Here is a 25,711-nt window from a genome sequence, read left to right on the forward strand (position 1 = left end):
CCTGAGCTTTGGTTTTTGAAGGGATGGCAAGATGTTTGCCTTTTCTTAAATACATGCAGACCAGGAAGGCTTCTCCAAACAATGTGATACATTATCTTCCTATTAATGTCTATCAAGGATGCACCTGGAATTTACCTCAAAATTGCTCTTCCAAGTCTTTAATTGTCTTATTAAGTGCCAGGAAAAATGGCACTGTGCACACATGAGGTTTCAGCCCTGAAGAGCTGAATACGAAAACAGAAATTAAAGGTTAAAAAAATAGAGTGAGCATGTCCATTTTATGGTTGGAGAAACTGAGGCAGTGATTTATCATGGAATAATTCTCCTTGAGATAACTGGTGATAATTCCAACTCCAAAAATTGGTTTTAAGTATCAAACACAGTCTCCATTTGTAATTACAATCACTCGTGTTATACAGCTGAAGTTTGACAGCTTAAAAATGAGGATAGCAGAGCATCCCTAATCCAGGGACCACACACAAAGATTTTTAAAAGGCAAGAAAGGATAAAAAATATGAAATAAGCTTCTTGGACAAAGAGATTCACCTTTATATTTATCCCTTATAGAAAGCAGATTTGAACCTTCAGGGTTCAATTTTGAACTAAAGCAATTCATACATGAATTCAGTAACACTCTTCCTAGAAAACTATGTGCAAGGAGAATGAAAACAACTCAGTCCTGTATTAGATTGATAGAAAGTGCTTTTGCCTCAAAGAATTAGGAAAAACCCGGGAGACTGAGAAGCTTTGTGTTCAGTTGGAAAGGCACCAACCATCCAATTTTCTCTGACAGAACCAGAATTTTTAACTCCCTGATTCTAACACCTGTTTAGGATGAAGAGAGATTTTTTTTAATAGCCTGATTGAGCTATATCACAAGGGGTATATCAAATCGGAGTGGCAGATCATAGGAAAGAGATAAAAGTTAGCAAAGACGAACTCTGCCAAAAGCAGACCTTTTGCAGCCCCCTTCTTCCTTACTTGAGCTTTAAAAAGCTGCCTGGCTAGCCATGAACCAGAAATGCCACATGAAAAGACTTTAAAAAAAAAAAAAAAAAAAAAGTGTTTATGTTAAGTTTATACACAAACCAAGAAGTGCAGATTCTCACACTATATTTTTTAGTTTACGATGTCTTTCAGAATCTCATTAAAAGCTCACTTCAGAGTTTGAACAGAAGTCTACATGAAATCTCACCAAAGTAATTGCATTCAAATTTCCTATGTCTTCTTATATTCAGTCCTTCAGAACTGCACAAGTAAGCTTGTTCTGAAAAACTTCCAAGGTTTTCTGGAACTGTTGGGTTGAAGCTTTAGCCTTGTAATTTAACTTACTGGCCAGATCTTTTGTTTGCTTTAGGTTTTTCTCTACGCATCCTTTTTTCATACCGTCCCAATCTCATTATAAGTAAGGCCACAGGGACTACGATTAATTTACAGCCATGGGTGTTAGAAAGTGCATAGCTATAGGCTAAATGCTACATGCCAATTCCTTTCATCTATGTCAGAAGTTCTTTTAGATTAGCTAAATGACCTTTCATGATTAATTATTTTTTAAAATGTGGAATGTGAAATTAACATATATTTTCTAAAATGAAAGGAGCTCCTTTTTTTTATTCAATCCAGGTCATTCAAAGTATTTGAAAGACTAAATTACAACTTTACTGTAGACCAATTATTCTAGTGGAGATTATAAATGTATCTTTTCATTTCCAGTATTTCTTATTTGAACACTGAATCTAACCAAAGAAGAAAAGAAAATCTCAGATACTTTAGGCCAGAAAGACATTTAAATGAGTATAATTCTAAGCATGTGCTGCTGTACCTGTCACCTTTGAGGCCTGAGAATCATCTCATTTACCCTGGTATAAAATCAAAAATATTTCTCCTGGAACTCATGGAGTTATACGGGGAAAAGCACAGGCAGAGTGAAGCCCTTCCCCAGTTTTCTTTCATTGATGTCAGGTTGCCAGTGCAGAAGATCAAAGCAGCACATGCACCATTTCAGCAGTGCAGTCTTTGTTATCAGGAGCTGATTATGAAGACTATGAACCATGCTCTTGGTTATATTAGACCCTGATTAGTGTAATAATCTGTTCATCTCCAAGGCCAGGTTCAATACAGATTGTCTTGACTACTTCATTTGGTTATGCTATCCCACTAAGACAACCTTTTAATTGCACTGATTGGCATTAACTTGAAATGAACTGTTTACTGTGCTAAAAATAACCCTTTCTATATTTAGAAAAAAAATATTTGTATTTGTCTTCTCATTCTTCACATCTTGAGTCATGTCTCAACATCCACTGAGGAAGGCTTTACGGTGGTTCCAATGGTATCAGATCTTGGAGTTTATGCCAATGCTTTTATTTGTCATACTTATTGGAGCTGACACTTTTTATTGGAGCTGACATTTTTCTGGACTCTGTTCCCACTCTGATTTAGGAGCTTATTTTGGTTTCATTTGTTTTGATGTTTAAAATGAATTAAGACTGGGATGAGTGGGATTTTTCCCCTTCATGATCTTTACTTTTTTTAATACTATGACATAAGTAGCCAATGCTGTCTTATTAAGAAAAAAAAAAAAAAAAAAAAAAACAGCACACCCTACCTGGTTATTTAAAAGATCCTCTTCAGATCTACCAGTTAATTTCAACCCTGAAACATAAAGCAGGGATTCCCTCTTTTATACTCATATACTAGGGATAAGAAACAGTCAGGAAGAGCAAGAAATGGAAATGCAAGGGACTGAATTCCAGGCTCCCAGACCTAATCTTAGGTTGGGGTCATATCTATTCTTATAAGCAGCAATAACAGAAGACCTCTAAGGCTTAGAGGCAAGAAGGTCTTTGAAGGTCTTGGAAGATCTTGAAGAAAAAACACACAATAACAAGAGTAAACTATGCTTTAAATCACACACTATCACAATTCCTGAAAAAAGTTATTTCCCTCGGATCAATAGCTGTGGTCCTGGAAACAGCTGACACACGTCTAGACAGAATAATCCCTGCCTTTTCCTGACCATCCTCTGCAGCCACTCACTGCCTGAGAGAGGACAAGGACTCAGGGAGGAACGGGCTGACACTGTCTCCCTCTTCCAAACAGTTCCCACGGGGGAGTTGGGCACTTACCAGGAACCAGCCCCCTGCCCAGGCACATTTCTGCTCACTTTCTTATTTAGAGTTCAGTTTCATTCATTTCCTCCTTCACACTCCAAACGCTCCTGAAATCCAGTCTACGCCATATGGTTTCATATTAAATAAAAACATTTTTTTAAAAATGATATCAAGTGATACAAAATCTTTACATTGACACAGTCAATTCCTGTGCTGCTTCCTCATGTCAATAAACTGCAGAGATTCGCCACCCCAGAGCCAAGACAACTTGTCCTACATAAGACAGTGTAGGACTCGCTGGTGTCACTGAGCACTCACTGATGTCCACATGAGTCCCTGCAGGAGGGGACAGGGTGTCTCTAAGGAGCAAACCACCGCACCATAAATGTAGTAATGCTGACAGCATGTGCACTGGAGATAGAGGGAAAAGAAGGACTTGCCTATCCTGCAAGGCTGAGAAAAGAAAAGCCTTGACTTCGACTCCCAATGCTCCTCACTGATTCTTAAAGTGTTGTTTAAATTATTCCTTGATTTCATAATATTTCAGAATCATGTTACGTAGGATTCTCAGAACACCTTACCAAGAGCCACTACTTAATTCTCATTTAACTTGCTCAGTGCAGTTAGAGGCCCCATAAAAGCAAAGTTATTTATTCTTCAATTCTTCTTCTTTATTCTTCTTTAATTATTTTTTATTAATTATTATTTATTTAATTATTCTTTTATTCTTTAATGCTTTAATCTTGTGCAAAAAACTACAGATCCAAGAATATCTTGCACCTAACAGAGAATACAACACTTAAGTCCCCCAGGAAAGCCCTAGCTCAACAACAAAACCTATTGTAAGCCCTGGAAATCTGAATTTTCTGTTGTAGCGTGCAGTAGATATTTCCTCTGTGTTGTGTTTAGGACTGAAAACTGTTCACTGATAACTTAGTTGCTTGGGATGTTGGGAGTCACTGCTCTATAAAAAGAGAGGCTGAAAATCTGCTTGACAACAGCTAGGATTTTATGGTGTGTTCTACAATTATGCAATGTTGTTCACGCACAGTTTGTGCTAAGGCCTCGGACAAGCTGGAGACAAGTGAAATAGGATAGTAATTAAACAAACCAGTTCAGTCACCTCCTTTATGCAGAGAAGTAATGGTGGTGACCATATACACAGAGAGAACAGCACTTCCTTAAATGTACAATTATTAACAACAAAAATTGTTAGAGCACAGCAGTGATAGATGCTGCTGTCTTAACAACCCCACCTTGCCAGCCACTCACTTCTCCCACATATGAATGAAACTATCTCCAAAACAGAACTGAATCGGTTAAAACCTTATGATTGTTGCCCATTAAACAATTGAGATGACTAATTTCCTATGAGATAGCATTGATAGCAATAAAGAAAGGTTGTTAAAAAATAATATCGCCCTATGCCATTAAGTGAAGCAACGTTGCCTATTAATTGAAGTATGCAGAAGAAGAGAGACAGAGCAGTTCTGCTCAAGGGTTCTGCTGGGTAGCGCAGTGAGAGATGACACAGAGAAGGAACAGGTTGACAAGCCCTAAATATTCTAAGCAACTACTGTTTGCTTTTGTTTCAAATCAAGTTTCGCTGTGGTTTATGAGTTCATTTCCATTAAACTAGAGAGGATCAGAAAAAAAAAAAAAAACATCCCCAGGATGATACTTCAGAAGAAAGTGAATTTACGATGAGGAAGAAGCCCACTATATCTTGTGCTCAAGATTTCTCAACCCTACTTCATTTCTAAACCAGCCTTCTGAGGTTGTACAACATACACCTAGACCTGATCGAGTGGGTCATCTTCTGTAATAGACTGTTGCACAGTGAATATTTTCCCCTTAGCTTTCACCCTGCATCACTTGTCCTATACTGACAGTTCTACAACAGTCATTTTTTTAATAAATATATCATATTTAAATGCTGAATTTTTTTCCATTTTTATCAGAATATATGCTTTTATAAATATCCATCTATTCACTACTTTCAGCACAAATTCACAGATGATTCAGCCTATCTGAAGTTACAATTCTAGCAAATAATACAATAGTTAAAACATTTCCTCATCAGATAGTGCAATTAATTCTGCATCCTCGTGCTGACTCTCTTGGGAGCTGGGGATATTTTGCTCTGAATGCAGTGACACCAAGACGCTCTCCTCACCTTTGCTGCAAGGCAGTACAGGACAACACACCACTATGTGACTCTCAAACTCTCCCTGTCACATTACAGTTATTAAAGTCAGAGGATGATGACAAAGATCTTTGGAGCCTGCTATAGTTGCACAGCTGCAAGCTCAGTGCTCCTCAAAGGCAAAATAAAAATCTCCTTTCAGTACAATTTTACTTTTAAGCTGGGCAGCATAAGCAAGGGATCTCAGTTCAGCTGCAAGAGAAAAACAGAAAGGTCACTCTTGAGATTTCTTAAGTTGTTTTGTAAAGTACCTCACTCAACGGGCCTCTGAGTATGCAGAAAAGTGCAGTAAACACAATTCTGGGTATGACGCCCCATTTGCACTGGAAAGAGTTTGCCAATATACTGACCCTAGAAAAACATCCCGGCAGAGATGTCATTTATACCAGCAAAAACATTATTTCTTCAATAAAGCTGACCCAAGTCCCTGAATGATCTAGACTGTACTGACACAAGAGGCTTGTCTGAAGACACACTATTGCTGGAGATGAAGTGGAGAACATGGTAGGGCAGTCCTGGCCTGAAAACTTCTAAGAATCAAGTACATACTTGTAAATTATCTGGGATTTATTGGAAATGGTCTGTTATTCAGCTAACTTCACACTTAAGTAAGAGCTGGACTTTGACCAGGATCACTAACATTGATGGATAATTGTTGAGGAAGCATTAAAACACAATCCAATTTCATAAAACAAACCCACTCAGTGTGAATTAACACCAGGTGTTCACTTAGCTGCCTTGCTACGTATATTTTGTACAATAATTACGGTCTCATAGAGTTGAGCACAACAGGAATACAGAGTACTTTGAGATCTTCCGAGCTACTTACATCCCTCCAGGAACGTTCCCAGAACAAACAATGTCCATGTTCATGCTATTTTTCAATGCTGATCTGGAGTCTGTCTGTTAAGTGAGCCAAGTATTCAGTCATATGGAGCAACTAGAGCCCGAAATGGAGTACCGGATCCGAATACCCTTTCACTTTGGAAAACTTCATGTTGGAACTGGCCCATCCCTGCTGGATTTATAGTGGCCACAGGCAGACTGTCTCCGAGATGGTGTGTCCTTCCTGTTCCCTGCACCACTTAACTCATCACTTCATTTTTTCAAGCTCATTCTGATCTGTTCTTGCTTTAGCATCTCTTGCCCCTATCATAATCCTCCATTTGAACCCTAAGTTAATTTTTCTGATAGCAAGAGTGCTCCATGATAAATGAGAAGATTCAGCTACCTGGGCTATGCTGTTTTCCAGTGACCATTCTCAAATATTCTCCCATCTATCTCTTTTTAAAAGGAGGAATGGGAATGGCAGAAACACAGTCCCGATTGTCTACTTTGCGCCAGACTGGGACTTTCTATATTTGTATAGGTCAAATTTTGAGCAGAATCAGGCCAATATGAAACTTTTCTGAAAAATCTCTATCTTTATTTACCTGTCTTAATTCAAAATTATTTACTCTCATTTGCAATGAGAGAAGTCATTGAAATATTTTAAAGCATGGAAAAATATAAAAAAAGTAAAGATACTTTGCACATGACAGGCTACTGTTCTGCTGAGCACCTTCTTTTCTTTGCATTTACTACTGTTCTTTAAATAGCCAGTGCACATGTAATCAAAAATGGTCAGTTGTGATAGGAAACATTTCATAAGAAACCTTAAAGAGCAACATACACCCTACTTGGGAGGGCTGAATTCACGGATCTGCAAGAGAAAAGTCCCAGGCTGACTGCAAAACAAGAGTGCCCATTTGGCCAACATCCACCACTCTTGATGAAATCATCCTATCTGGGGGCCAGGAGAGTTCCACAGATGTGCTCAGCGTTATAAACAAATGAACGAGGTGCCTAGGGAACAGGCACTCTAATGCATCAAACAGATTGCGTTCTGTTCTGTCACAAGCGAATAGATGGCTGTGTGAAGAGCTTTTTTTTTTTTTTTTTGCTAATATTCCCTTTTTAACTTGCCCTGGGCCCCTAGCACCCTTTTCACATGACTGGTCTGTGGAGCTTAGTCCCATAACAGGATATTTAGACAGCCTCCTCGCCCCTACTTAAGTATCTTGTTGTACCTAAGCAAAAATGGTGATGGACATTTTATGAATGATAGGCAGAAATTCATAAAATCTAAAGATTTTGCCTTGAATTATGGAGAAAGATTAAGATTCGGCTGCGGATAGCCTCCCATCTGCAGGTGAACCAGAGTGGTATGGATATGTAATATGCATATTACACAAAACTACCAATCCTTTGGCACCTAGATAAAAAAATAAACGATGCATCAAAAAATGCTGTTGTCCATCAACAATTTTGCAAAAAGGGGGGAGTGTATGCCTGAGTGTTAGACAAAGTTACAACCAGTCAGAGCACTTCTTTGTAACATCCCAGGGTCAGTTCTTAGCAATGGAAAGAGGAATGAGAGGCCCATGCCTGCAGTGGCTCAAAAAGGCAAGACCAAGAGGCTATACTGAAGAGAGGATAAGAAAAGTTGCCTTCTTTATTTCCTTTGTATCTGAAGGATGAACAATACAGATGACGAGAAAGCAAGCAACAGATGTTTTAGTGCCCCTTTGGAAAGTTAGGGGATTTATATACTCTAGGATACTGAATAGGAACTGCAGTACATATGTCTAATGCTTCTGTAACCCAGGCTGTATGCTCCTAGTTATTTTCCCAGGTTTGTATTTAACTATTCCCCTCCTTATCCTTCCTAAACTAATAAAAACAATTTTGTTACCTTCCCACATTCAATCAAGAGTCTCCTGAGACGCAGCATCCTGGAAACACCCTACAATGTCTGAGCTACTGGAAACCTTAAAAGTCTTACACCTGGGAGAAGCTCTCTCTTTACAGATGGGTGAAAAGAAAAAAAGAAAGAAAGAAAAAAAAAAAAAGCAAAGAATAAGGAACAGGTAATCATTTTAAGTTCAATAATTAACCTGGGGCATTTTTCTTTCCAGATGTATTAGTCCATTCTGACAGCAGTTCCAAAAACACCATCTAAGAATCTAACTTTATAGCTATAGTGGGTGGCCCAAGAAACCTATAAAGAAATTCAGGATTATATTACACTGAAAAGTGCTTTGTTTCATAAACCTATCCCAAACAATATAGGTCTCCTTGCAAAAATAACTCGAAAAGCCCAATTCCTATGCAATCCCTGCACTCCCCAAACCCATGTCATGTCATGCCAACAGGAGACAAAGACAACAAACTTTCACCCACCTTGCTTTAGGTGATAATAGATTTCAGGAAATACACATTGATGTTGGAATTGCAAAGCGTCCGTATAATGTAGAGCAGTACCGCAAGCTGATGTCCCTTCAAGCAACTGAGTCTGAATGGATCTTTTTCCTAAACTAGGTAAATATGCTCATTTTTAGAGCAGATTAAAAAAAAAAGAGAGAGCTATAACTATTAAGCAAAGCGTCAACAAAACCCCGTGTAACCCTATTTGTTGGAAAAGAGGCTAAAAACACAGTAGACCTAATCCTCCATGGTGTAAATCAAAGTTCACTGACTTTAAGCAGTGCCTTCCCAACATATACCAGCTGAGGACCTGATTTCTGTCTTCTACAGCCCTGTAGCAAAGATGGCAAATGCAAAATCACTGTGATGCCTCCTAAGTGGCAGCAGGGCACAACCTTCTACATCCACCTTGAGCTGAAGGGAGCCTAAATTCAGTTTATCAGACCCGTAGCTGACTCACCAGTGCCTGTTTACACTGCCTGCTCCAAGAATGTATTTTGACAGTGTGTGGCGAATGCTAGAACATTCTTGGAAGGGAGTTTCTTCCTTTCTTTTGCAACTGATATAACTTTAAAGGTATTTTTCTATTCCATCTTTTTTTTTTTTTTTTTTTTTTTTTTTTTTTTAAAGACAGACCTTACAAGACTTTGTTTCTTTACAAGAAGCAGTGGTCACATTTGATGAGAAGATATTCTCCTTTTTAAGGACTGTAGCTGTAGGATTAAGACTTAAAACAGTGTTTTGGCCATATGCAAAACCAGAGAAAATCTTGAACTTCCTTACACAAGTGGTGATTAGATCAAGATCCACTGGATCTTTTACATAGATCTACAATATTGTAGTATATGACCACAGCAAAAGTAATTTCTTTACATATTTGTTCTAAAGTTTTTCTGAAAATATCAAGCAATCCAAATTTTCAATCAAATTTCACACTCTGTTGTATTTTCCATCTAGAAATATGAAACGCAGTACACCCAGTATCAGGAGAAACCTGTTATTTTCACTATATTCCTATATTAATCTTATTTCTGATCATGAGGTATTTTAGTAGACAGAGCACTTCTGAAAGAAGATTTTGTTTTAACATAGGTTTGAGTAACAGTCATTGCAGAAAGGCTATTTGTGATGGACATTTCCAGTAAAGTTTCAGCCTTAGGACATGCTGTTTCCTGAGATTAGTTCCATTCTATAGCATTTACAGAAAAATATATTAACTTTGGGGTTTTGTTGCCTTAAAAAAAAAATCAATGCAATAAAATTTGTAAAAGAATATGAAGACTCTTCTTCGCATCTGAAGTTGTTTTTTTTTTTTCTGACCTCCTAGATATTCCATCATAATGGAATATGAGGAATATTATTATTTCTCTGAATAAAAGTGAAGCCACTCCATAGTTACCTTCTCAATCTATCAGACCTTAGCTCTAATTCAATAATTGTGCTACATGTTGTTTCATAGTAATTTTGGATTTTAGGCATTTTCTCTACTAAAAATCTGACGAATTACCAATTTATGCCTTGATCCTGTGAAGAATTATGCACATGTAAGTCTTAAAACAGCTAGAAGTCAAAAATGCCATTTCTAATTCAAATTAATCCCTATCTAATCTATCTTTCTTATTCATGACTTTTGTAAGAAATAAATTGCTCAAAATTTAATAATGAAGATTGTATAGTATAAGCTTTTTCATTAGAGCCCTTTTCTGTTTCAAAAGCCATAAACAGATGAGCCATTGTATTACTAAGGAAAAGATCCATGTGTATTTTGTAATTACATTTACTGTGAAGAATTGATGCAGATAGTAAAACAAAGGAAATACTAACTGCATTATTTCTCTATTAGCTTACTAAAATGATGCTACAAAAGCCTTTTCTTAATCCCATATTCTTTAATGGGTTTTATACACAGAAGATAATTCTTTTTTCATGAATCCAACTTCAACTGATTTTAAAAAACTGTTATATATCCATAATACCAAGGTCCCTAACTCTGCTGCAACCTACGCACCATCTTTGATCAAATCTTGTAGGCAAGGCCATGACCTTGTGCTACACTGGTTATATAAAATATTTAAATTTAAGTTGTTGGAGATTTTCTATCTAAAAATCTTTCTTAAGTTTCACTTTTTAACTGCAGGAATAAGCACATTTGTTACTGTAACGGGGTTTCTTTGAAATCAAAAGATTCTGTGAAGAGACAGAAAAAAATGCAGGATACAAAGAGTTATCTGCATCAGTGTCTTCCCCTGAGGGTGGTCATTACTAGCTGATACATATGGAATTGAAGCAGGTAACACATTATTTGATGTTTGCATTGTTCAAGTTTAGTCAAGTTACATCTCCAGAGAGATTTTCCAGAGGAAAATCAAGCCCATTGCCTGGCAGGTCACATTCCTGCCCCAGGTTTACCCAGCACCACCAGGCAGATCTAGGTTGGAAGGTGCTGCCTTCACATTACTAATGTTTTCTAAATGCCTGGAGTTTTTGTAGCTGGCATCAGTTGAACAGAATGAATCCTGGAAAATGCTTCCAGAGATTATACTGCAGGAATGTGCAGGAAGGAGTAAATTATACACCAAAATGACTTAAAATAGAATAACGTGGCAGGTTGCAATGACCATTTGCTATAGTTAATCACCATCTGCCATTCAAGATACAACAGATGAGTAAGGGGTGGAGGTGAGAAAGAGGTGGGGACTCCTGACCCTGTCTGCAGGTTTATACAATATCCCAAGTGGGTTCTGCATTCCTTTTCCTTCCATTTTAACTATATCTCCTTGATTTGTTGCCTAGCAAATCTGGTCGCCTTAATAGATAGTTGGCAACATGCTAATGTGAAAGTCCACATCAACATCTGAAAGTGATCATTTTATTGCCCACACTGCAAGAATGTTTCCCCACAGGAATAAGAAATTTTGAGAGTTATAAAAAGTTACTGGCACTACAACATATTATCACTGTGGTATAAATTACTGATCTGCATGTCAGCTACAGGCCAGCTGGGATGGCAGCCAAAACCATCGCTGTTGTCAAAGAGTCATATGGACAACTGCCTCCCTTCCTGGCCTTCATCCATAGCATCACCCTGGTTATTTCTCCTTAAGAGGGGTGGACTGGAAAAGCTCCTGTAAGGCCTGTGAATCATAATAAAATTGCAACAGCAGACAGTATGTGTTGATCACATTTGTTATCCTGCAAATTAATAATAATCCTATTACTTTGGGGTTTTTTTCCCCTCCAATCAATAGGTGCCACTTTTTTTAAGCATTGAAGTTTACTTTTTTTTAAGCATATTTTCTGACAGTTGGCCGAAGTTCTGTGACAGAAAGGGGAGATATACAGAGCAACAATGCACAAGTCAGTCCCCTATCAGTCCCCTATCCCTTGCACAGACAAGTCCATTTTGATAGTGGTGTCCCATGCAAATCAAGTGTGTATGTAAGCTTGTCTTTTAAGTTGGAGGGAAAAAAATAAATAAAAAAAATACGTATCATAGTTCACCTGATCCATTCATCAAGAATTAAACAACCTAGATAAAAAAAAAAAAAAGTGTTTTTTTTTTGTTTGTTTTTTTTAAAGTTTAGCACAAGCTAGAGCTCGATAATACATTTCCTGTCCAGAAAGCCAGCTATGAGGCAATGGCATATAAAGAACACTGTCAAACAGATGAGATAGACTGTAGTTTATCTCTGTCTCTGCAGTAGTCTCTGTAGTAGAGACACGTTTTTGTGCTACCCATATTTAGGGCTTAAGGGTCAACATTTCATAACCAGACCTTTTTGGTGCTGTGGACATTTGCTCAGATACCTACAAGCAGAAATGCACCTCTGGTTTTATGAGCATCCAGCGTGCTGGTTTGCATGAATGCAGCATGTATGAACATACATCTTTATTGCTCCTGCCAGTTTTCCTAGAAATTCAGTAATAAATGGGTTTTGAGCATCTAATTGAACTTTACTTAGCAAAAGCTTTGACCTGAAGCATTAAAAGTTAACCTAACCTTATCAGCTGCTGAGCTCTGAAGAGAATAAGCATTGGCAGCAATCGGCCTGTTTGCAAGAGAACTGGGTCCCTTGGAGCATGCTGAAATTCTGCCCATTTGTATCACACTGGCAACTTTTCCCAGGAGTGAAGTAATCCTTCTCTGAACTAGAAATGGTGTTTGTGCTATGTTTTCTTTTGCTATATTAAATTATTCCCTAGGTGCTTTTCTTCCTTCCCCCACACCTCTTTTACCCCGACTAACACTTTGTCTAAGCCTTAGCAGAGTTGCAGCATAAATACTTCTGCTCCTTGAAGGTTTTTACAAAGTGCCCAACATGCTGCTTTGCATGGGAGAAATGTGTGAAACAGTCACAATTCCTTGGTGACATTTAAGGACTTAGAACACTGCATTTGCAGGACCAAGAAAAGAAACATTTTGACTTCACCTAAAGCCCGGTCTGCCATGCAGCTAACAACTTCACAACTTCAAATTTAGTACAAAGTTTCAAAGTTTTTATGTCATTCTGATATAATGGTCCCAGCTAAATTTTTATGGTTCTATTTTACAGATTCATTGTAGTTGCATTTTTATATCTTGGTGTATCTTGGTGATTATTAGAAGTGGGATGGCTGTGCAACACATCTCCACTGTGGCCATGCCTGAGAAGGTCTTCTGGGAGATTTCCCTCAGTTAGTATAAACTGAATTAATTTTGTTAACTTCTGTGAACTCCTGCTGATTGATTCAGTATGAGAATCTGTTCCATTAAAATTTAGTTAATTTCTGTAACAATTTTTTCTCCAGTTTGATTAAGAAAACAAAACTGGACTAGACAAATGAATTATCATATTGTCACAACACTAATTTCATTTCAGATTCCACTAATTGCATTATATTAGCAGTGACATAACTCTACAGGCAAAGTTTTATATCAAGATATGATGATTACAGATAAAGCAAGATTGAAAAATTAGAGATTAGAATGAAAATACAGTATTGTTCTGGCTTTTTAATTAGTTATAGCGTGTACTTAGTCTCATTTAAGTTGCGAGCCTGATTTTCTTTTCAAAGAAAAAAAAATCATTCAAATTCAGCAGAGGGGCTTTAAGTAATACTCCAAAATGCAGAAATATCATTTATCTGTCCTAAAATTATTTTCAGGATTGGGAGTGGGAAGAAGATGCATTCCTTTCAAATCTCAAATTCCACAACTTGTTATTATAGATGACAGCACTTCTGTCCTTACAAGTGGGAATCAGTAATATTTCATCAGTGTAGCTGAATGATTACAAACATGACTTAAGAAAAACAAACTCCCTGGCATGTCTGGTGATTTCTCTAAGTTTATTCCTTCACGGATTATTCAAGCAGTATTTGATATGAGTTATCACAGTGGACAGAAACAAAGAATGAAAATAGAGACAGTGGCACTCCTGAAGTTATCATCATTGATATGTTCAAAACAACACTAGGCTAATAAAGAAGTCTATTATAAAAACCACTGTCAAAGGGGATCGTAATTCATCCACAAAGTGACAAGGACCAGCACATTTGTTATGTTACAGCATAATCTCTCCAATTCAAAGAGAAAAGGCACTAGGATGTTTTATACCATCTCTCCCCTTTCTCCTATTTATGTAGAATGACGATTCTGAGGTACCACCTGGTACCTCTCAAAATTTGAGCTCCAGCTCTTGCCTGTATCTTAGCAGTATAGAGTTTACTAATATAAACCAAATATATAAATATGTAAACAGTAGGCTGTAAAGATGACAATTAAGATACATGCATACGTCTTATGGCCAAAAAAATCACTACCTAACCATGACAAGTTTAAACTTACTCTTAGAATTCATTAATTCATTTTAATTTAAACAATTGAACTTTTTCTTTGTTAGAACTCAACCAATAGTTTTATCAAAAATATCTATATTATTGTTTTTCTGTAGATGAATATGCGTTTGTGCACTGGCTTATGTGCCAGATGTCATTTTCTAAATGAGAATCACTTTGGAAGGTGTTGCATGGCAAAATTTATTTAAAATTGAACAACAACTCCCTCTAATCTCTTGACAGAAGTTGTGAAATATCACTGGATCTTTACTAACAGTTCTATAGTTGCATAATGGATCAGGCAGCACCTTTCATACTGTTAAAAATCTGAACTCGTGTGTATATAGAAAGCATAGCTCTTGATTACTCCAGCAGTTATTCCTGTTCCACTTGTAAGAAATTGCACAATTAGTTCTGTGATTTCATTTCAAGTCTTGCTTATGTTGGTTTTACACATCTTTCATAAAAATTACTTAGCTTTAAATTCTCAAATCTCTTGAACTGCCATAACATCCTTGCCAGGAACTGAATTTGGACATCTTTCATTTCAGCTCACACATGTTCCTGCAGTCTACTTTTACTTCCTCTGTGTTGTAGAGACATTACCTTCTACACATCTCTATATGCATTTCTGAACTAATCTTTAGATAAAGCATGTCCCATAGCCTCCTTGCATTAGTTCTATGCATTAAACGTCTCCAGGCTCAATCTTAGAAGAAGTAACAGCCAAACACTAAAATCCTATAGCCTAAGGAAAACTATTCCCAAACAAAGAATTGCCCAGAAATACGATAAACCTAGGAAAAAAAAAAAAAGAAAGAAAAAGGAGAATGTAATGTAATTGAATGTTATTAATTCTTTTGTTTTAAAAGAAGTGAATATCCTGAAACAGAACACTAAGCCTATCCAAGTTTCATTTATACGCAGTCATTACATTTCCATGCAGCTATTTCTTTTATTTGCTCATAGGACTTGTCAACATATTATTTTCTCTTCTGCCTCTTCAAGCTTAACACTGTCTAAAACCAACTTCAGCAAAGCACTTAGTGATGCACTCAATTCAAATCAGTTGAGTAATCCCTATAAAACATGTTGTTACATTTTTTGCTGTCTCTCCCAAACTGGGCCGCTCTGGTTGACACACTGAAACAGTATCATATAAGCCCTGTGTTGGTCTAGAGCGCACGTCCCTCTTAGAAGCATATGTTAGTCATTAAACGATAGTTTCAGCAGATCAAGATTACTGAAATTTATTGTGAATCACTGCAGAGGAGGGAGGTCTGCAGAGCTAGTTTCAGAGTGAGTCACTGAATTTCAGTTCCTCTTGGCACACTGTGACCCAATGGGAATTTTGGTGCTGGCCCAGCTTGCACTAGGCTCTTAAACTGGGAAGAGCTTTATTTATTTATTTATTTTTGATAAAAAAAAAAAGGGGAAAATCCCTCTTCAGCAGTTTCATATTTCCTAGCAGAAAAACAACTCCAGGTTCCTATTACTAGCTGTTAATATCATTATCTACCAGACCTGTTGCTAGGCAAAGGGAGTCAAGTTAAAACTTCTAAAATAACAAGCTGTAGGGGGGGGGGAAACAAAAGAATAAAACACCCATGAAAACACCAACAGATTTACAAATCTACAGATTTCTGTCCAGTATGACTGCTCTGCCATCTAAGCTATATTTAATACTATTTTCCAAGCCAAATGCTTTTTTATATATACACTGTGTGAACTAAAGAGAATCATTATTTTAGATGGGCAAAGCTGCTGCAGCAGAACCTATACTTAGCTGTACTGCCCTGTAATAAGGGCAGTATCAGGTGACTTTTTTTGGCTTCGCAAGGACAGACACCATGGAAGGAAGCAAAGGTGTAGGACATTCTTACCACTGGTTGAGCAGCTGCAATATTTGTGCATCACTACTTGAATGTAACAACTGCACAATCCATACCAAAATCTGTGCACTTATTTCCCTACTAATTCTCTTCTGCAGCAGGGCAATAAACTTAGGCTCCATCGGACTGCATTGCCATACATCTCATGTCCCTCAACCTTTCCAACTTTCTGATTACCTCTGTGAGCACTTGAAAGTGTGCTTTCAAAGTGCCTCATTTGAAAATCTCAAAAAAATCTGACTTGTTTAAAATAAAATTTAATCTGGATGCTTCGAATGGCAAGCTAGCTATTGGTGGATTTGAATTCTGCAGTTCACTTCTGCTGCTATAAATCAGCTTGATCTCATCAGGACCTATTTCATAGCATACTTGGTTATATTGGGGATTAGGGGCTGGTGGTATGTTATTCTTATTTTATTATTTACGATCTTAAACATCAAAGTTATTAACATCTGAAAGCTGGCTACATCATCTCTTCAGTAACTTCATAGCATTCTTAATACATACATATCTATTAATGTTGTGTAGAGAAATATAGCATTTCATAGCAGAAAACCCTGGCAGAGCATTAAATCCAGCACAACTAGCTCACACTGCTGCAATAAGACATTACCATGTGCAGGACAGCTCTGAGAAAGCAGTCTCTGATGAGGAACTTAAACAAGGGCAGCTGGATTGAGTTGGAAAATTTAAGAGGGGCTAGGACAGAACTCAGCATCACCGGGCAGGGTTGATGCTGCCAATATCAACGCTGACCATCTGTCACAGGAGAAGGGAAAATTGCAATCAAAGGCAGAGAGCAAAGTAGCACAATCCACCACAACTCTGCAAAAGGGGAGGACTGTGGAGCTCAGTTGTGGATGAATAATTCGGCAAGATTTTTCTAGAGTTCCTTGCTTGGTATTGACTGACTTGTGAGTGATGATGGACTGTTGTTTGGCAAGCAGAAAGCGGAAAGAGGAAGAGCAGATGCTTTCTGCCTTGACTTGATAACACTTGGTTCCAGGCACTAAGACTTTTTTTAAAAAAATAAATAAAGATAAGTGAATTTGCTGATATTAATTTTAAGAAGTATCTGTTCTATACAATCATCCAAATATGCAATGAATAAAAGTTAGTCATTGAGCTTAAAATTGAAAGAATTAACTTTACTTGTACAAAATATATTCCCCCATATCTTTTTCAACCAATTCATGATACCCTTACTCATTCCTGTCACAATATCCACATCAAAAAAAAAAAAAAAGACTCATTTGCAAAGAAATATTGAGGAAACCTTTCCTGAAAAATGAACAATAACATCTGAAAAGTGTCATGCCTCTGAGGTCTTCTTAATTGACTCTTAACGTGGAAATGAAATCTTTCATGAATTACAACTTATTACAATGAAATCCTCATTATTACAATAGTCAATCCTCAATGTACCTAACAAAAATCTATTTTTTTTTGTTACAGAGCCGTTCTAGGGTTTTAGAATGTATTCCTATGAGAAAACAAGTCTACTAGGATGTTTTTGTTAATAGCATTAACAATATAGAATTATTGCTGTATGATTAAAAGAAGCCGTATATCGTAATAATGACTATTGGTACTTTAAGGTTGCCCAGGAGCAAGAAAAATAGTAAGTAAATATATTCATTTCTCATTTGAACTCAATGGATTTTCTGGATTCTTTATGGTAAAGATTTAACTTGTGTAACAATCCATTGATTCTTAGGAGTCCTTTTTTTTTTCATCCTGCTTAAATGCAGCTCGTACCTAGAGGTACAGTTTTAATTATACTTTTTTGGCAAAGTCCATGAAGAGAAGAATTAAACATGAGTTTAGCAGACACAGGCAAAAGTCTTTGGTTTTCTCAATCTGTACATAAGTCAGTCAACACGGCTTGCTGTAAAAATAAATTGGCTCCACACTTCTTTCTCTTTTGTGGTGCCACAAATACTTGTGTACAAATTGCAATAGGTTGTCAACACTGCACCCTTAACCAAGCAAGAAACAGAAGGATCATATTTGAGTACTTTCAGATGCAATTTGGTTACTTGGCCTCATGAAAAGCTCAGTGAATCTGTCCCTTAATCTTATCCCATGTTCCCTGAACTGCAGGGAATTTTCAACAGCGGAGTCCAGAGAAGACATCTGCCTTCTCCCAGCATTCTCCCATCCCCAAAGGAGTGCTCCTAGAGAGCATTTGCCAGCCCTTCAACTGTGCTCACAATAGTGAATGCTCACCTTTACATATGATGACTAGTTTGGGAAATTCAAGGATTACTTAATAGAATGAGACAGGATTAACAGGAAGAGTTGATAGGGCTTCACTGATGAAGCACTCCAAGTGAGCAGACTAGAGGAAGCAGGCCACCCTGGAGTTCTGATGGAAATGAGAGTCATTCTTTTTTGAAATAAAATTTAAAAAAAAAAGCAGAAGTGATTGAAAGAGGATTTTGTCAAAAACAAGGAGAGAAGCAGCTGTTTGAATGATTCACTCTAATAAAATGGTAGTAAAGTTTAGCACTTCGTGGTGAGGCAGACAGCTCCCCAAGCATTATCGTAGTCAAGCACTTGTTTTTCAGAATCAAACAAGTCTTTAAAATAGCATTACCATTAAACATCTGTGGGAAAAGAACAGCTACACTGAGAATTCTATTTGCATCTAATCATCTCTCACCCAGAATGTAGCAGTCAGGAGCTTACACTGCTCTTTTTTTTTTTTTTTGAGGATAATCATTTTTACAAAATGTGTTGTTGCTTCCTAACAAAAAAAATCTGGACAAGTCAAAGTAAAACCTTCAAAGGCAAACTAGCACCAGCCTTTGCAGGACCACACATGCACTGGTGGGATCGGCTTATTTCTTTTATCTGCTTTGCCAGACAGTAGTTCATCTAAGTTGCTGATGAGCAGAGCAGCATTACTTTAAAAATCGCATTATACCAGCATAAGGTATTATTGTGGATAATCACATTCTTATCTTAGAGAGCACAGGTTAGAGGCAGTTTTGCTGATAAATAGAAATGCTCATGTTAGAATAAATACTGCAACCTACCATAAAGAAAGAGTTTGAAGGAATACATCTGTAACACATAAAAAGAAGTTTAGAGTATTGGTTTTAGCTGTTGATGCTGTTACCAATTCCCTTACTCCTATTAGCCTTGATAGGGTGGAAATTTTTGAGCCTCTGAAGAGCTACATTGCCCACAACATACTACAACCCTGCCAAATCAGCAGGTCTCTCACGGTTTGCTGCTAAGTTTAGAGGGGAAATCCAAGTTCACACTGAAAATGTGCTGCAATTACAGGCAGTGTTAGCTGTCAAAGCAGATACCATCAACAATTTTCTGGCAGGACAGCCTGTGTCTGAGAGTTTCTGAGATATTCTGTAGAAAGAAAATAATGTATATGTATATTGCAAGCTCTTCCTGTTCTCTGTTTAGGTATATATTGACTAGAAGGACTGTATAAAATTCTTGAAGAGATTTAGAACCAGAGCAACACTAAAACAGCCCAATAGAGTGACAAGAATAGATCTGTTACAGGTCTGCAGTGCCACTAAACTCTTTGATCTCCTCCTCTAAGTAGCAGGCAGAAAGGAACTGTCATTAAAAAGACCCTTAAATGTGATGCTCTAATACAGTATGTATGAAGCCCCAAGCAAAAAGGTCCTCGTAACAATCCCCAATACCACAGTAGACACTATCTATATTTGAGAGGAAAGATTAAAAACGCTTTTCTCCCCTCTGTTGTTATTGTTTAAATGTGGACTCTGTGGATAGAGAAAGTGAATAAAAATGACGAAAACAGTAAGAGTCTTAATTACTTTACATTCTTACAGAAAGAAGTTGACTTTAAATCCTTGAAATCTTTGCAAAATAGTTTCACTAAAGCTGCTATTAACATTTTCATAAGCAGAAAAAAAAGTGACCAAAGTGGCTTCAGGAGTCACGTAACAGAAAATAAACTGGAATAGAGGCATAATTAAATCATGGATATCATAAATACACATATAGCTATCCAAAGGGAATCTTTAGTTTATGAAAACTGACCAAGTAATATTTCTACCCCATGAAGTATCTGTGAAGGCAGTTTTAACTGAAATATTTTATGGCTGAAAACTCTTTTCCGTCAAGAAAATCTTGAAGAGAAAATTTTCTATCAACTACCTTCTGGCAATATTGGTCCTGTGAGAATCCAGCTGTGAGTCTGAGCATCATGCAATGCACAGATGATCTACCCAGCTTCACAGGCCTGTGAGGAACAAATATTATCTGCAATGTGTCTCCCAGTGCATAAAATGCTGGCATCTGCATCTATCTCTTGTACCATGTGTTTTCTTGGTGCACATCCAGGACACTAGAACATCCTCTCTCTCTCGGTTCGGCAGTTATGCTGGAGGTGAAAGGGAAATGGTGCTCCCCAAGCTCCAGTTGTGGCCCTTAAGAGCAGCAGAGGAAATAGCTTTGAGGCCAGAAAAGGTGGAATTGCCAATGTCCCCTCTGAAGGAGATGTAGTCTATAGTTCAGTCCCCAGTAGGTCTATAGTCCAGTCACTCTAGACTGGGCTGCACACCCAAAATCAGCAGCACAGAACAGAGGTGACTTCTCAGCAAGGCCAGTGCAGGCCCAGCACCAGCACCAATGCTCTAGCCTGTCCCCTAGGACACGTGCTCAGTGCCCATGGTCCCATAGCACTGCCTACAGAAGGAAGAATTAGCACGGGTATTCCCATGTTATTACATAGGGTATCAAGCCATTAGTTTAGTCTCAGTGTATATTGCCTCATGTGAAAATTCTTGGTTTCAAACAGAAAAATAATCATCTCAGAAGAATAAGTCGCCAGCTTCCAAAAGTTAGCTCAGAAATGCAAACACAGCTTCAGAGAAACCTGCAAAATCCTTGCCTAAGAAGATTTAACTAGCAGCCATTTAGGCCATGGAATGATAAATGTTTCCTTAGTCCTGATTCAAAATGTAGTATTTACTTCAGGGGCTTATTCTTTGTAACCGTATCCTAATATCCCTGTATTTTTCTCAAGGAAAAGCTATTTGTCTGAACTTGTTATTTATTCCCTTTGAGCTTTTGTTATTCCCCTCTTCTCTCTGTTAAGCTGAGAACATTATGTGGAACAAAACAGGCAGCTCTGAATGCCAATGGTATCCACTTGAAATGTTTCTCTCATTATTACATGAAAGTAAGTTGTATTGTAATGGATGAAACATTTTTCTGAGACGGATTCTGTAATCCTGCTTTAGCCATTATATTCAATCATAAGGTTATGCAAATGGCTTCACCATTAGCCTGTAAAACAAAGTACATACTTGAACACTTGATCTTGCAGCCAGAGTTTCTTGTATATTTTAAATTCTACCTTTATTTCATGAGCAATCATGCTGAACAGAACGAGACCGTTTAATAGATCAGAATAGTCTGTAGCACAAGGAAAAGGGTTTGCTGCTGCTGTGATATCAGCAGTTTCAGAGATATGCAGTCACTTGCTGATTTATGCTACACCTAAGTAAATGCAAGAGGAAATTGTGCAAGTTTAAGTCGTTTAAAATAGCTCCACTGAAGTCTGTGGAGTAATTTAAAACCTACAATAGTGTAAAAGAACAGATTAGAAGTGCACTATTAGAGGTTAGAGGAGAGGTTGCAGTCAACTATTCCTTAGTACGAGATATCCATTAATTAAAAGCAGAAGATAAATTATATTCCTAAAGCCACAGGTGTCACAAGCAAGCAGTCTTCCCATCAAGTTGAACATATATATCAGTTCCACTCATGTATTTTACCTACAACACCCTACCATGCATTTTTCCCCAGGGACAAATACTTGGTGAAATTCTACCCACCTTATTTCTTCGTTCCCAAAGATTGCTCACAGAATTTGGGTTCTGTATATAAGGTGTTACCCAGAGGTATTTGGGGTAGTTCTTTTACTCACTGATTAATAACTTTTTTTTTTCCTTCAAATTCACACCAACAACTGAAAGATACAGCACCACCAGAAAAGGCAGAGCAGATGGCCAGATGTACTGCTGTTACCCGCATCTTGGACTACACCTTTATTAATTCGGTTTGCAAACTTTTACATGTAATTGTGCTTCTACACACACATTCTGACTCTAGATTACTCTTCCATAGAAAAGTAATATATATGAAATATGGCAACAATGTAAATGAAATATTTTGATGTTAAAGTTTCTAGAATCGTTTTATGTTTTTTTTTTTTTTTTTTTTTTTTTTTTTTTAAGTCAAGCTATGCAGAAGGTCTTCTCACCACATAATATTGAATTATTGAATTCAGATCCTGGAATGAACATAGAAAAGACCCCACCAGGTGACACAATTTTGACTCAGCAAAACAACAATTTCCATTCCTACACTTTACTGAAAACAAACACATGAGGGAAAAATCCCACCCTCCATCTGTACCCTTAAGTATTATAGGAATGATAAATTGACTGGAAATTGGCCATTGAGAGAAGACAGGATAAAAGAACTGAAAGCTATTTCTTAGAAATCATTCATCAGGTGTTCTAAGTACAATTAAAAAATAAACAAACAAACTTTATACCTCCATTCAGCACTATAGAGGATAGGTCATGGTTGCTGCCACAGTTCCTCAAGACACTGTCTCAGAGTTTGAGCTGAGCTACTCTCTACTGTCTGACATGACCAAAGAGGGCTCTCTTCCCCTGAGAGCAAATAAAAAGTATTTTTTAAGTTTCTTGTTGAATTATGCTGATTTGGTAAAACTGGAAATGCCTTACAGAAGTTGATTTGGTCAAATAAAACTTCATTCCATGTTTCTCAGATTCAGAAAGGAACCTGCAGTACGGAAAGGGAAGCTCATGCTAGATCCAGGATTTGAACCTGTTCCGTTCCTACCCCAAGAGGTTGCTCTACTCAATATACTTCTGGCTGCCTTCAGGAATTATTTCTCTGGGTTTGTTCCTGGAGAGATTCAAAACACCTCAGTTTTATCCCAGTGTGGAGTAAGACCAAAAGCAAAAGCCTCAGAAGTGTTTACATAAATGCATATTTGTTTTCTCGCCAAGTCTAATAAGAAAGCAGTGGTTCATACCGAACCTTTTGTACATGGCACAAACATATCCATAGAATGATACATTCAGAAGGGTCTAAATCTATGCTTGTTGCTTTACCTTCTTTTCTCAACATATGCATTAATCAGCCATTTGCTGTGATAGAAAAAAACAAAACTTTGAAATGCAATTGTTGGAAAAATGTAACATGACAGGCACAAGTGTCCGAAGTGCTACTAAAAACGCCCACAAAAAAATACCAAGAAGCCATCATAGAGACTGAAGTTTTGAACAGCACTGGTAAGAGCTTAAGCTGAAAATTTCTGTTTCACTTACCAATTTATGGGTAAGGTGGATGGTAATAAGAGGAGATCCTGAGAGATTGTGAGACAACGTAGGTGGAGGTTCCACTTTCAGGGATATAAGGTAACTGGTTGCTGAGATCATATAACCTTTGTAGGCAGCAGCCTCGGGAATCCTTGGAGAGAAAGAAACAGTAGATGAAGGAAGCAGTAAAAGAGCACTTAAAACTTATGCCTTAGGCTGTAAAGTTTTTTGTCCTATCAGTGACAGACTGTGCATGAATAAAATGTTTTCTGTTATCTACCTCTTAATCAGGTATGTGAATGAATAGTATTTACAATTAATAATATAAGCCATGGTGAATTAAGCATCATTGTGGGTTTCTAAACATAGCATGCTACTGGAAAGAGCTGATTTACAAAGTGCATTGAAAGTCTTATTTACATCTGCAGCCTGTTACAAGGGTTTCTTGTTTTTCTTTCATTGGCAGAAAAAAAAATGTTATGTCAGACATTAAAATAACTTTATTCAACTGCTCAGCAAGGTCAAATAAAGCAGAACTTATTTTGCACAGCCCCAACCGCCAGACCTTTCCCTTTCTCCAATCCTTTTATTACTTGCACTGCCAGTAACCAGAATGTAAATTGAATTCATTCAGAGGGAGAATTTGCTACTTTCATATGAAAATTAGAGAAGGATTTATGTGAAGGTCAGTACCCAGAATTTTGAGATTCTTCTTTTCTTTAGGATTAAGGAGAGGCACTTTTTTTCCTTACTCATTATCTGCTGTCTTAACTTTGTATTTAAAAAGCTAGATGAATTGGGATACACGTAAAGAACTTCAGCACACACAGGAAATAGTATTTCTATGTTCCATGCTCACTAACGTCAGTCTTTTCTCACCGTGGCACAGTCACAGTTATGTGCCTGAATGCCACATCTATCACCTTATTGCCTGTAGTTAGATTATTACACATTTATGCAAACAAATGACTAGGAGTAGATTTGGGCTCAAAGCCTTTTTGTTGTTTTTTAAAGGAAAAAACACAACTTAACTCCCTCTGGGAGGCTGATGGTTACACAGCCCGAAAATAGAAAACTCATCTGGTACTACAGCATGAAAGTTCCAGGAATTTATTTTCAACCACAAGAAAATGATTTTTTTATATTCAAAAATGGGCAGACTTCAAATTACAGGTGTTCAAGTGACCCAAAGCTAGAAGCAGCCTAAAAGCTTCTTCCTAGCTTGGAGAACATTGCTATTCTAGGTGAAACAAACAAAACAGATACAAGACATGCATACTTATTTTTAAAACATTTTCCAGATACCTAGGATTTGATTCAAGAAAGGAAAAGCACCCAGCTAACATTGTGCCTATTATTAGAACACACTTTGGACAGATCTGCATGTAGACATGGTTCGCCAATGCTATATACACTGCAAACAATCCAAATGGATTTCTGTCCAGATAATGAAAACTATGAGCCATTTTTGCTCTGGTCTTTGTGTGTTTTCTTTAGCCATGCAGCAGGGGCAGTTCCTTCATTCTCAAATGGGAAGACTACAAATCTATACAGTTTTGTGGAAGAGGGATACATCTCCACATCCACAAAATTACTGAATTATTGAATAAGAGGACACAAGTGTGTTTGTTCCCTATGTCAGAGCCCCAGAAGTTGTAGCTCTAAGATGACCCATTAGAGCAGTGTGTTCTGACATGCAGGTTCTTTTCACCCATTCTCCTAGAGCTGTGTTTATCCTCACTAAACTTTGACTTACATCAAGACCCTACTAATTCTCTTTTTCTCAAGAAGAAATGGAAATTACAGTTTCTATTTAATAAATTGCACCAATCCTCTTGCTTGAAAAACATAGGCTGTCATAAATTATTACCTCTATTTCTTGCCATCTGTAAGAAATGCTTCACACTAATGATAGGGTTCCTTTGCATACACCTGCTAACAGCCCCTTTTTGAGAGTACAAAAGAGTACAACTCTCTACTTGATTTAAAAATGCTATTTAGTAATACTTATATCATTAGCTCAGCATGATTAGACTGGTCATAAACCAGGCATCATTATTCCGGAGTTCATAAGTA

At 37.4% G+C, this 25,711-nt stretch overlaps 1 protein-coding gene across 2 annotated transcripts in view; it reads right to left on the reverse strand.

Moving 5' to 3' along the window:
• Nucleotides 1-25,711, reverse strand: part of ADGRD1 (adhesion G protein-coupled receptor D1) — a 125,834-nt gene that overhangs the window by 79,582 nt on the left and 20,541 nt on the right. For both annotated transcript variants that reach the window (XM_088532494.1, XM_088532493.1), the window contains one exon: nt 23,645-23,786. In XM_088532494.1, coding sequence (XP_088388620.1) covers nt 23,645-23,786 — 142 coding nt within the window. The remainder of the gene's footprint in view (nt 1-23,644; nt 23,787-25,711) is intronic.

This window comes from Tinamus guttatus, unplaced genomic scaffold, assembly GCF_059628265.1.
Source record: "Tinamus guttatus ecotype Peru unplaced genomic scaffold, ASM5962826v1 Tinamus_guttatus_pri_ptg000459l, whole genome shotgun sequence".
NCBI classification, from domain to species: domain Eukaryota; kingdom Metazoa; phylum Chordata; class Aves; order Tinamiformes; family Tinamidae; genus Tinamus; species Tinamus guttatus.